General features: G+C 39.5%; 2 protein-coding genes across 2 annotated transcripts in view; one reads left to right on the top strand and one right to left on the bottom strand.

The window, feature by feature from the left end:
- LOC146676534 (carboxy-terminal kinesin 2-like) overlaps positions 1-13,282 on the bottom strand; it is a 296,438-nt gene that overhangs the window by 146,315 nt on the left and 136,841 nt on the right. The window lies entirely within an intron of this gene.
- LOC146676537 (OX-2 membrane glycoprotein-like) lies at positions 5,618-8,206 on the top strand. Its single transcript, XM_085402179.1, has 3 exons — positions 5,618-5,672; positions 7,365-7,703; positions 7,796-8,206. Exons 1-3 carry the CDS (start codon positions 5,618-5,620, stop codon positions 8,128-8,130), a joined length of 729 nt encoding a protein of 242 aa, XP_085258305.1. The 3' UTR covers positions 8,131-8,206.

Genomic DNA, 13,282 nt, shown 5'->3' with positions numbered 1-13,282 from the left:
TCTTTTGTTAATCATTGTTTATTAACTGAACCTTGTTGAATTTGAGTAGAACTGTTTTTTAATTTGGCAGAAACACGGCAGCAGTTTGAAATGAAACTATCCAGGCTGTAGAGTAGACGAGCAAAATCAAGAATCCACTGAGATTTTCATGACAACAACTAAGAAGGATTTCTTAAATGAATTGTTGATACGCTGTTATGATAATCCACTGAGCTTATTGAATTTGGGGAGAAATGTCCTTTAATGTGCAATCACACAGTGGGCTGAGATGAAACTGCACACAGTGTGGGTGTCCCAGAAGAGGAATCAGTTAGAAATTTAGTGTCAGCTAGTAAGCAAGAATTTAAAAAATATTTTTAAAGATATTAAATTTGTTCTGTTATATAAAACTCTAATTTATACTAGTCAGGTGGATCATCAACAATCATCAATCAGTGCAGTACCAGCAAAATTCAGACAGACACACAAACACACACATGCACAATTTTACTGTCTTAACACAGTATCATAAATCTAATTAGAATATGCTATAGTCCTTTAAATACCAATTTAAATATATTTCAAAAATATATTACAGCTTTTTTCAGTCTGTTGAACAAAAATCCCCAAAGAAGAAGAAGCACTACCATAAAACTTTGTGTAAAAGTGCAAGAAAGTTTAAGAGGCTTACAAATGACGGCTCACATAACTGCGGTGTTACAAGTCAACCTCCTTCATATCTGTCATCATGAACAATGCTATGGTGTGTGCTGGAGCGAAGCTGCACACAGCTGATATTATCAGAAAAAAATACATACTGATTCGATTACCTTCACACGCAGATTCACACAAAGACGACCAGCTGCATCAGCGAAGTTTAGAAGACAGACAGTGAAACTTAAAAAAGGAAACAGACAGATTTGTGGGAATGCTGGGGCTGGGGAACATTAGTAATTAGAAACACAAAATGTTTCTAAGCATTTGTAAATGTTTGTTGGAGGGTTTAGAGGAGCTGAATCATTTTGTGTGAAAGTTAAAGTCAAACACACTCTTAGTAGAGAGAGACTGTGTCTGCAGATCAAACAGGTCTCACTGTGATGTCCCTTTAGTCAGACTCTGTCTCTGCTACATTAATGACTGAAAGTTGTCACGTTCTTATTTAGTTAATACTCCTTAAACCAGGTGTACACTTTTAGTTTAATACATTATAGATTCTCTGATGAAGAAATACGGTATATATATGTAACCTGATGAAGCGGTATCTAAAATGTTTTTATGTTTGACATACCAAGACTGTTCCACACTGCAGGAGTTGCAGATGATAAAACAAAGACTGTAAAGCGAAGCAGCTTGTTTGCTGTTTATCACTGCCTGTCCATTAGTCAAATTAATATTACTTTTATCAAAAATAATTTCCCGTCTGTATTTGGTCTTCCTCCATAGTCGCCATAGTCACATCATTGTGTTTTGTTGATGTTTCCCCTCCTTGTGATTCATTCAGTGTCCCCATGTCGGTCCATGTGTGTCGAGCCGTGTCTCTTAGTTTGTATCCTGTTTTATTTGGAAAGTCTCGTGTCCTGTGTTCAGTGTGTTCAGTTTTGCTTTCTCCTGTCTCATCACATCTAATTTGTCCCTGCTGTGTCCTCATGTGTTTCCACTTCCCTTATCATCCCTCTGTGTATATATTGTGTGACTTTCCTTTTGTTCATTGTCCCTACATTGTTTAGTTTCACTTTAGCCATGGCATCATTATGTTCATTTCAGTCAGCTGTTCCCCCATGTGTTTCCACTTCCCCTGATCACCTCCTGTCTGTATTTAAGTCCTCTGTCTTTCTTTATTCAGTGTCAGGTCGTCTGCGTTGCCTCCCTTCAGGTCTTATCACAGTTGATTCAAAGTTATCACAGTTTTGTCACAGTCAGTTAGTTTTCCTAGTTTGGTTTCAGTTTAGTTTTTGCCACTGCTCATGATGCTTTCATTTTGTATTCACGTTTATAGCCTAAATAAACAGCTTGCCTTTTTATTTTTCAAAACTTAGTTCTGCCTCCTTCCCTGTCTGCACTTGGGTCCACTTCATCATAACACTGGTGTACCCCACCATGACAGTTATGTCCAAGTTTTCCATGTTCCCAGTGTTTAGTTTCCCCACTTTAGTCTTGGTTAGTTTTCCTTTAGTTTGCTCCTGCCTTTTGTTTTGTTTTGCTCACCAACCTTGAATAAACGGTTCGCTTTTGGTTAAACTTTTGTTTCCACGCGTCTGCTTCTGGGTCCACACTTCAACCTCCACATAGTCCACAGCCCACACTGTGGTTGGGGTCAGGTCACAGAGTTTTGGACTTTAACTGGCATTTTATGCAAGGTTTCATTTTTTTCCTGGAATTTACTTCCCATGTTTTGCTGGCTGTGTGTTATGACTCTGGAAATTATTCTAAAAAATATTAATTTGTGATTGTTTCATGACCAGATCCTACAGACTCTTTACAGTCATTATGGGATGGTTTTACAGGTGGGGGACACTGATATTTTTCCTCCTCATACCAGTGTCACTACTGGTATGAGAAGAGACCAGTAACCTGTACTTGTATCTGACAAAACAATCAGAAACAGATTTTATAAGGGTGGCCTGAGGGCCTGATGTCCTCTAGCAGGCCCTGTACTCACTGACTGGAACCATGCATGATTGACATTTGCCATAGAATACCAGAATTATCAGGCCACCACTGGCAGATGTGTTTTTCACCCTGAACACATATGACAGATATGAAAGGGTCCAGAGAAGTTGTAACATCGTTCTGCGTGGCCAGTTTGATAGTGGGCCAGTAATGACCCAAGAGGCATATCAGTGGAGGGAGGCACAGACATCTATGGGCTGGCAGCATCACCCTGACTGCAATTAGGCATCAGGATGAAGTTTCTGGACCTCTGGACTGATTACCAAACTCTACGCTGGTGCAGTGGTTGCTCCTCCTGCTGCAAGACAATGACACCAAACACACCTCCAGGCTGTGTGAGGGCTGTTTGACCAAGAAGGAGCGTGATGGAGTGCTGACCAGATGGTCTGGCCTCCACAGTCACCTGACCTAAACCCAGTGGAGATGGTTTGGGATGAGATGGAGCGCAGAGTGAAGGCAAAGGACCAACAAGTGCTCAGCATCTCTGGGAACTCCTTCAAGACTGTTGGAAACCATTTCAGGTGATGACCTCATGAAGCTCATGGAGAGAACGCCAAGAGTGAGCAAAGCAGGAATCAAAGCAAACATTAAATTTTAGTAAGCTCTTTGGGATCCACTAAGGTTTTTGAAATTCCGTCATATTTTGTTTGAGATATCTTTTTTCTCTGCTGATCAAACTGGAGAGTCTCACTGTAATGTGCCGGCGAGTCACACTCAATTTTACTTTTAGTTTGGAAACTGAACAGACTTTCAGTAAAAATAATGATTCAGCAATGTACAATGTTGGGAACTAATACATTTATAACTATTTTCTAAAGGATCATTTAATGCCACTACAGGCAAGCTAAAGTCTAGCTATCATTTCATAATTCCCACAGCAAAAGTAAGGTGACAGGTGACCACAATGTGGCAACAAGACTGAATTAAGACTGGAAACCTGCACCATCATCTCATCCATCCTCTCAGTTTGGAAAGTAGACCTACACCATTGTCTCAAAGGTATACTCTTCTGTTGGATAATTTGTTGGTTTGTTAAAAACCGACAGAGGAAGCTGTACAAACACATCACATGTCAGTTTTCAGCAGAAGTGTAGGAGAGGACAAAATGTAAGCGCTGAGAACTTCAGAATCTGAGATTTGTCCAGATTTATAGAGGAACAGATCAGATTTATTTTGTTTATATCATGTTCAGTCTTTCAAAATTAGAAAAGGCAGAATTTGTGCTGTTCAAACACACTGATTCCACAAAAAGACAAAAATGTGAAATTGCCTAGCTAACAGTTACAGAGTGTTACGAGTTCAAAATTGGGGATGGAGACAAGAGAAAAAACCACAATAACAACACTGGTCCGGCCGGGTTAAGTCAAACGATGATTTTAATGATCACACGCGTGGGAGATGGACACTGTATGCAGACAGCCTCAGATCTCAAACTGGTGGAGCATTGATCAAACTTTTATAGCCTCTAGTGGCCCCCACCTTATCATAAAAGCCTAAACATTCACATGCTTTCTCTCACACAGCGCCTAAGCTACGACCTTGGCTCCCTGTTTATCTGCTCCTGCTGAGTTGGGGCAGAAAACTCCAGCATGTTCTCTTCTAATCAGACAAATAAGGCGATGACTTTCTGCGAACAGTATTTCTTATAACATCATAAAACAATATCATTCATCCACAATAAATCAGCAGTCTAATGTAATGCAAATCAGTTTAACTAATGCAATAGTTATCAGCTTCTTCTAATTCAGGAAAATAATGCCAACTAAAACTACCTAATAATTCACAATCTTTACTTAGGGGTCTAACATGGCATAAAATAATATTATAATCTAACACTATGCATTGTATAATAGCCAGTGAGGGGACAGACATGGCAAATGGTGCAACATGTCAGACTGTGGGATTATACATTTGTTAGTTTTTCTAATGGCCTCTTCAAAAGGTAAGTTTTATTCCATATTGTCATTTTTGGTTTTTTAAGTTATTTATTGTGACAGGAAAACAAAACAAAACAAGAAGCTCCTAAAAAGGTCATAAATGTGAGAACTTTTCCAAAGAAATCTCAGTCAGTTATGCCTGAGATAGAGAGATGATTATAACAGAGTAAAGATAGCATTAAAATGTTGGTGACAGAAGTAATGCTAAAATCTCAACAAGCCAAAGTTACATACATGCTAAAGAGAAAGATCAAACAGTACTGAAATGAAGAAGTGGGCATTACGGGGCTTCCCCAGTGAAATAACTGAACTTGGAGCACAAAATAATAAATAACATACCAGTAATGCGCGGAGGGAAGGCTTCTGAGAAAATGTATAAGTTCACAGGGAATTTCTACAATAGCACGAGTTAGAGGTGGGCAGATTGATGCAGTTATCAATAGTATTGATACCAATGCTGGTATTGTTACTGGAGATATACTACTGCAATAGGATTGGTACTTTGTTTCTGTCCTGTAAGTTCAGTATGTACCTCAGTGAATTCTGTTATGTAGTTGTTGTTTTTTTTTTTTTTAAATGAAACATAAAACACGGACTATGAAAGCCTCTTATTTTGTTTGTGCAGCTCTAACAACAGTGATACAAGCACAGCAGACTGTGCTGGCTGCAGTGGGAGAAGATGCTGAATTCAGCTGTCAGCTCTCGGAGACTAAATACATCCTTCAGGTCACATGACAGAAAATCTTACAAGATGTGGAGACAAATGTTGACACCTACAGCTTTACTGAATTTTCAAAATGCAGAAAAAAATGATTGAGTTTGCTGATTAAAACACTGATGAAACTCTGCACTGGGAAGTTTTTGTACTTTACTTGGTACAGTTGATCATTCTAACATGCCTTGGAATGTCCCAGAAGGAAGGGAGATTCTTCCTTCCTTCGGGGACATTTGAGTTTTCAATAATTTGGCTATTGTACGACGTTGTTTCAATACGTGGTACAATAGCCAGTGGGGACACAGAGACGTGCACCATGTCAGACTGTGGGATTCTGTGTTTGTTTTTTCTTTTTATGGCCTTTTCAAAAGGTAAGTTTTATTCCGTATTGTTGTTTTTGTTTTTTAAAGTTATTTATTGTGACAAGAGAAAAAAAAAAGAAAACAAGAACCTTCACTCGTAATAATTAAAAATTGATCCTAAAATGTGAGAACTTTTCTCTGAAGTGACAAAGAGATTGTCTTTAGACAGAATCAGAGGGAGATACAATTACTGAAGAGTTTAGATTTTGTTTGAATGAGTGACAAAACGTTTCTCCCACTGAACACTCAGCCTAATAAAAAAGAACAAAATCAACTTTCTGTGTCATGAGTTGTTCATCATTCAGATTAATGAGACTGTTTTGAGAGCTGTGTGAAAACAGCTTTAGACTGTTTTGTTAAAGGTTGCCCCATGCCTATTCATATTACGATGAAAGCAATAGATAAACCACATGTTTGTGTGTTATGTATGTATGGTTGGTAAATTAACAAAAATTGGGTTGTATGTGGCCTACAATGTAAAAGACGTTTCACAACCCCAATGTAGTTAAAAACAAGAAGGCACTCATTTCCATTAGACAGAGATGGAGTTCAGGTCATAAGTAGTTTACTGACAATTATTTAACATTTGAAATGAAAAGATCCGTCAGTCCATTCACATATATACTGTTCAGAGAAGGAATGTAGTTTAGAGCAAAGTGTAGTAGTGTGCAGTGGCTAAACACACTCACCAATTGTTCTAAAATAAACAATTTATCAAAACATTAACAGTCTTTCACACATACATACGGTTTATACACTATTTTAAAAAGAAGGGGTTGAAGACCTGATTGATTACAAAAAGTCTATTAAAATGTTCTGGGTAACCACAGAAATCTTAGTCAGTTATGTCTGAGAGAGAATGTTTATGACAGAAGTAATGCCAAAATCTCAACAAACCAAAGTTACATACATGCTAAAGAGAAAGATCAAACTGTGCTGAAATTAGGAAGTGGGCAATATAGGGCTTCCCCAGTGAAATAACTGATCTGAAATAACTGAGGCACAAATTAATAAATGACATACTAGTAATCCACAGAAGGGGAGGCCTCTGGGAAAATGTAGAAAATCAATGGGAATTTCTACAGTAGCACGAGTTACCAGTCAATACCAGTCCTGGTATTGGTTATGTTGAAGTGATGGGTTTTATAATTCATTTTTGGTCCACTGAAGGGATTGTTTTGTAGCCCCAATATTGATATTTTGTAAATAAAAAATATGACCTCAATTAAACCTTTAAATCCCCTGCACTTGTCATAGATATCTACATGATGTCCAAAAAATATACATCAAGTCCAAGGTTCTAATGTTGAACGCCATATTGATGTCCAGCTTAAATCATGGTTGGACCTCCAAATTGTTGAAAAAGTTCAAATGCAGTACAGACCTCCAGAATTGGTCATGGACCAACAGAACCAATATAGACTCGATCTGTACATCTATCTGACTTTCTTTGTTTAGTTGGTAGCTAACTGAATTGTCTTACTTTTTTTTATAGATGAAAGAAAATGTCCCTGAAACATACAGTATGAAACAATGAGTGTCAGGTTTATATTTATAGTCTACATCACATTTAAGTGGTACCCATATGTCAATTTGTTTGAGCCTAAAACACAGACTACTCCATGACCCGAATTATTGTTTAATCCTTCCCATCAATACCTCTCAGTTCCACATCTCTAACTCATGTTATTCTCCATGCAGCTCTAACAGCAGTGGTCCAAACACAGCAGACTGTGCTGGCAGCAGTGGGAGAAGATGCTGAATTCAGCTGTCAGCTCTTGGACACTGAAGACGTCCTTCAGGTCACATGGCAGAAAATCTCACGTGATGTGGAGACAAATGTTGCCACCTACAGCAAGTACTATGGTCAGAGAGTGAATGATGGCTTTAACGATAAACTCAAGTTTAAATACACTGGACTACAGAACTGCTCCATAGTCATCAGGAATGTGACGGAGCAGGATGAAGGATGCTATCACTGTCTGTTTAACACTTATCCTGAAGGCTCCTTCACTGGTAGAACCTGCTTCCAAGTCTATGGTAAGAACTTTTGCATTAATGTGTTTAAATGTGCTAGAAACTGATTTCCTTTCAACAACATATTCCTTGCAATATCTCCTGATCCTTCACAGAGCTGCATGAACCTGCCGTTGATGTCAGAGAGTCAAACTCTGCTGAAGAGTGGGTTGTTTCCTGTTCAGCCACTGGTCGACCTGCTCCCACTGTAACACTCTCACAACAACACCTCAGCTTCTCACAGTACAACACTGTCAGTGTGTCCAACACCAACGCTACATTCACTGTCACCACTACAGCTGTGCTCTCAGGTTCACGTAAACACAGCACACAGGTGGGATGTGCAGCACGAGTGCTCTCTGCTCCTCACAGAGAGGTGATGGAGACGATTCCTGAGGTCCAAAAAACATCTGTTGGTGGTGAGAAACTCTTTCTGTATACCACAGACTAGACTAGAGACGGATGATACTTGGGTAAATTTGACTGGGATCTAATAACAATGACTTCAGTACTTCATGAGTGATGTATTATTGTTGGTCAGCGTCATGTTTTTCTGTTTTTTTCACAGATTTTCCCTCAATCACTGTAATAGCTGCAGCAGTGCTGGTGTTGGGTTTGTCTTTTTCTGTTGCTCCACTATGCTGCTTGAAGAAAAGTTACCTTTTCACTTTCTAGTATGTCGTTTTGTAATGTGTCTTATCTTATTAACATGATAGTGATTTATTGATTCTAACCCTAAATCTATCCAGTAATGTCTGCACATATTTTCAGTACTGATTTTAAAGTGTTTTAATCCTTCTGTCACTCAGGGAACCCAATAAGGATTCAAATACTTCAAAAGTCAACCAATGACATTGATGTGTAAGACTATTTAATAATTATTTATTTTTTATATTTCATTTATTCATTCATTCTTTGCACTGTGATTTAACCCATCTTTGTGTAAAGCAGGGGTGTCAAACTCCAGGCCTTGAGAGCCAGCGTCCTGAAGCTTTTAAATGTATCTCTGCTGCAACACACCTGAATAAAATTATTAGGTCATTAGCATGACTCTACCCTACTCAAGTAAATTTAAATAAATGTAAGTACTAGGGGTGCAACGATACACAAAATTCACGGTTCGGTTCGGTTCGATACTTTGGTGTCACGGTTCGATATTTTTTCGATACAAAATAAAATGTTCATGCCTTTTTAATTTGTCATTTATTAAAATTATAAATATATATTTTAACTCAAAAGTACAGTTTTTAAATTTAACCCTAACCCTTGTGCGTGTTTTTTATTTTGACAGCGAATGCGCACCTGCGGACCACTTATGTGCACCCCTGGTTATATAGCTCATCATATTGCAGCCACAGAAATTCTTTTGTCCATGAAACCATAAAGCTGCACTTTCTTTTTGCCTCATAGTCTGATTTGTCATAACTTTTCCGTTTTGTGCTAAGCTTTTCTTTGGCTGTCACTTCTTCACCCTGACCTGTCTTATTTGGCTCAGCAGAACTGAAATATAAATCCTGCTGCTTTTACACGCGCACTCACATAAGCTCAGCGATTCTCTGCGCGATCAACCTCTCACATGTTTAAGCTGCGGGAGATTTTACTTGTCATATTTGCATAGTAAGCTAACGATTGATAAGACAATGTCAGAGGAATTGGTGCACAAATTATCATCACTCACCAATCAGTGCTGTCGCTCTCTATACACAGTTCACGCGATTGCAAAATGAAAGCAAAAAAACAAGCGCAAATTCAAATGCGATTTCAATATGTCACATATTGACAGTGGCTCACCGATGCCAATGACATAATTACCCAGCTACATTTCCGAAAGAATGCAAAAGCATTGACATATATTTTTCCTACAATAGCCCGACGGGCAGGGCAGAGATAGATTTTGGTAGCCCGACTGGAAAAATCGCTAGCGTCCTAGCCCCAGGACGTCGGGCTAGCGATGATGTCGGCGTAAATGTGCAGTCATATTCGTTGTGTTCCCACTAGTGCTTTCAGGTTAACCTCGTTAAAATGACCTTAACGCCACAACACGGCAAATCTCCGTTAACGAGCTATCCCTGATCGCCCCGTGCATGGGGCTGGACGGCCAACACGTTAACGAGCTAACTGCGCTAACACACTAGCTCCCACCCATGTAATTGAGCATTGCGTGGCACATCCAACATACTGTTTTACTTTAGTCATGACTCGCTTACCTTCAGGGTCATACGTCACATGAAAACCAAAATAATTCCAAACGCCAGATCTGAATGAGGGTGGGGGAGGTCCATCTTGCAAGGAGAGCTTAACTTCTGTCTCGCTAGCTTGCCCTGCGCTCTTCCTTCTGACTATGCTGTCTGTGTGGAGCGCTCAGTGGATCTGCGCTCAACAGTGCAGCCTAGGCGGAGTAGTCGAACGCAGATTCACTGAGCGCTCCACACAGACAGCACCGTCAGAAGGAAAGTTGATAAAATAAATTACAAATGTTGTATTGTTCGATACATATGCGTACCGAACCGAAAGCACTGTATCGAACGGTTCAATATCGATACGAATATCGTTGCACCCCTAGTAAGTACATACCACCAGGTAGCTCCACTCGTACCCAGTGTAACGGGAAGTGAGAGGGTTAGGTTTTGGCGCTTTGAATGTTCAGTTGTGTGATGCAGCGATTAACGTTTGAGTAAAATATTGGGCTCCCTCGTGTCTTCCCTACATTCCTCCACAATGTACGTTTTTGCAAAAATGTACTTCTAGAAGTACTTTTATTGCACGATGTTCATTCACTCATGAGCTGCTGCAACATGAATCAAATGGCTGAACTGCCACCTTGGCGTGCAGTCAAGTTCTACAGTCTGCTAATGATCTAATAATAAGTATTAATATTCCTCACTCACCTTACTAAATGTTTGTGAACACAGCCAGAAACATTTGCATCACAAACACAGACTAGTGTTTATTAGCAGAAGCTTTTGGGTGGTTGCTCTCAAACCTGTGTACAAGTTTAAGCATTAATGGTCCCTTCACTGATTTCCAGGTATCCAATGTCAGGGCTAACAGATGGATTCAGACACAGGCAGCGTTCTGGCAAGCAAAGGGTTGACAATTTATTAACACAGAAGGGAAACCACAGTGATGTGTATATACAGTGAATGGGGCAGGGCTTCAGGGCTTCAGGGCTCCAGGGGAAAGAATCCACACTCGCTCCCCACTCGGCCCAAACTCCGCCACTCCTCTTCTTACGCACACTCGCTTCTCCACAGCCACTCTCGCTCCAATTTCCACTTATGTTGACACACACAGGGATCACAGGTCAGGGTCCGCCACCAGTTCTGGGGAGATCTAAACACAAAGAGTCCAATTAGATCAATACGCCACACAACACTGAGAGAGTTTGTCTTAGGAGAGCTGAGAGCACGAACATGGGAGGTTCAACGTTCCAGTGCCGAATACTCCGTGCCGCAGCGTTAAATAGGCAAGGGGGACGCCGCCTGATCAGCAACAGGTGTAGAAATCACCGCAGATACGTGGGCCAAGGGTGAGAGCCCACAATGAGCTCCACCCAGGGAAGCAGGAGAGAAAACAAAACAAACCTGTGGCCAACATGAGCGAGCCGGAGAGGCACAGGGACCATGACAGCCAATACCAAGTGCACAAGTTCACCCCAGATGGTTCCTCTTCTCTGTAACTTGGAGGATGTGGAGTAGGCTGTATTTTAATCAAAGACATATCAATCAATCAATCAATCAATCAATAACCATGTCTAAAAACAACACAGGTTGACCAAAGTGCTGTACACAGTAAAAGAAAAAGTAAAAAGTAGAAACAAATACACACAATGAACAAAACAAAAAATAATCCCAAATTTCGTTTTTTTTCCTGAAGGGGTCAAACACTTTTATGCAAGAATGACAGCGAGGTGAAAAACCTTCACCCGCAAGAAAACTCGAGCTGTGACTCATAGTACGAACACACACCTCACAGTAACACACTTTGTTTAATGTGAACTTTTTGCCAAGCTAGCTAATCCTGACCAACACACCAGACACAGAAGATAAAGGAACGATGTTTTACTGTTAGAGACAGAAAGGTTAAAACATTTTGGCAGAGGGCTAAAAGGGGCTAAAATTACCCAAAAAGAAATTCCATTTGACCAAAAACACTTAATTTTTAAAAAATTAAGTATATAGTTATGAATAATGAACAAATAATTAACAAACTGGGGTTTATAAATCGTGTAACACATCCTTATGGTAAGAAATTTTACCTTAATGCGTTACATGTGTTAGAAGTCAATGTATCTTTAACAATATACTCCTTATTTTATATCTCCTGATCCTTCACAGAGCTGCATGAACCTGTTGTTGGTGTCAGAGAGTCAAACTCTGCTGAAGAGTGGGTTGTTTCCTGTTCAGCCACTGGTCGACCTGCTCCCACTGTAACACTCTCACAACAAGACCTCAGCTTCTCACAGTACAACACTGTCAGTGTGTCCAACACCAACGCTACATTCACTGTCACCACTACAGCTGTGCTCTCAGGTTCACGTAAACACAGCACACAGGTGGGATGTGCAGCACGAGTGCTCTCTGCTCCTCACAGAGAGGTGATGGAGACGATTCCTGAGGTCCAGCAGACGTCAGATTATCAGTGATGGTGAGAAACTGAGATGCAATAACAATGCATTGTGCTAGTATGCATTTTCTCTTTGATCAATAATTGATGTATTCATTTTGATCAGTGTCACATTTTTCCTGCTTTTTCAAGTTTCCTCCTGGATCATTGTATTAGCTGCAGTATTGGTGATGATGGTGTTTGTCAGTGTTGCTGCTCTGCAGTAGGCTACTCTTTAAAGAAAAAGACCAGATAACTTTCATTTTTCATTTCTTGTCATTTTTTTCTACACCAAAATCTATCCAATAATATCTGCATAACATTTTCTACTTGTGATTTAGTTATTAATTCTTTGCTTCATGATTCAATCGGTCTTTGTCTAGTATTAAATTTTATGTTTCCCATTTAATCCCACTGGCTTTAAAGTGTTTCACCAGATTTTTACGAAGTATTTCCAGTCTTTTGTTGTCTCTGTCCCAAATGTTCTGAAATGTGTTGCATGTATTAAAAGAAGTTGGACCAAAAAATGTACTATGTACTTACAAACTTACATTTATGAAAGCTGAACAAACATTGATGTACTTGACTTTTGTAACAGTGAAAAGGCGATCTGTTTTTATTGATAAATATATATGTTTGCATTACTGTTATTTAGATTGCCATGTTAGAACGTAGCAAACAACATTGTTTGTTCCTCTATGGTTTCTTTATTTTTACAAATCTAAATGTTTTTTGTCAAAAGATTAATAATTTCATATTGAGGTCAGATGGTCAGCAGTTTTGATGTTTTTGCAGAGATTTTATTTTTTGCAAAATAGCACAAGTAAACATTAAAAGTAGTTCCTAAATCAAGGCATTTATTATTAAGGCGGCCATTATTATGGCCCTGAGTGGAAAAAGTGATTGCCCCCTAAACCTAATAACTGGTTGGGCCACCCTGAGTAGAAACATCTGCAATAAAGCGTTTGGGATAACTGGCAATGAGTCCTTTACGAGGT

The sequence above is a fragment of the Rhamphochromis longiceps genome, linkage group LG3 (assembly GCF_057381845.1).
Source record: "Rhamphochromis longiceps isolate RC_006_pf linkage group LG3, R_longiceps_female_GT1.1, whole genome shotgun sequence".
NCBI lineage: Eukaryota > Metazoa > Chordata > Actinopteri > Cichliformes > Cichlidae > Rhamphochromis > Rhamphochromis longiceps.
The sequence above is the reverse complement of the archived record's forward strand: the minus strand, read 5'-3'. Positions and strand labels throughout refer to the sequence as shown.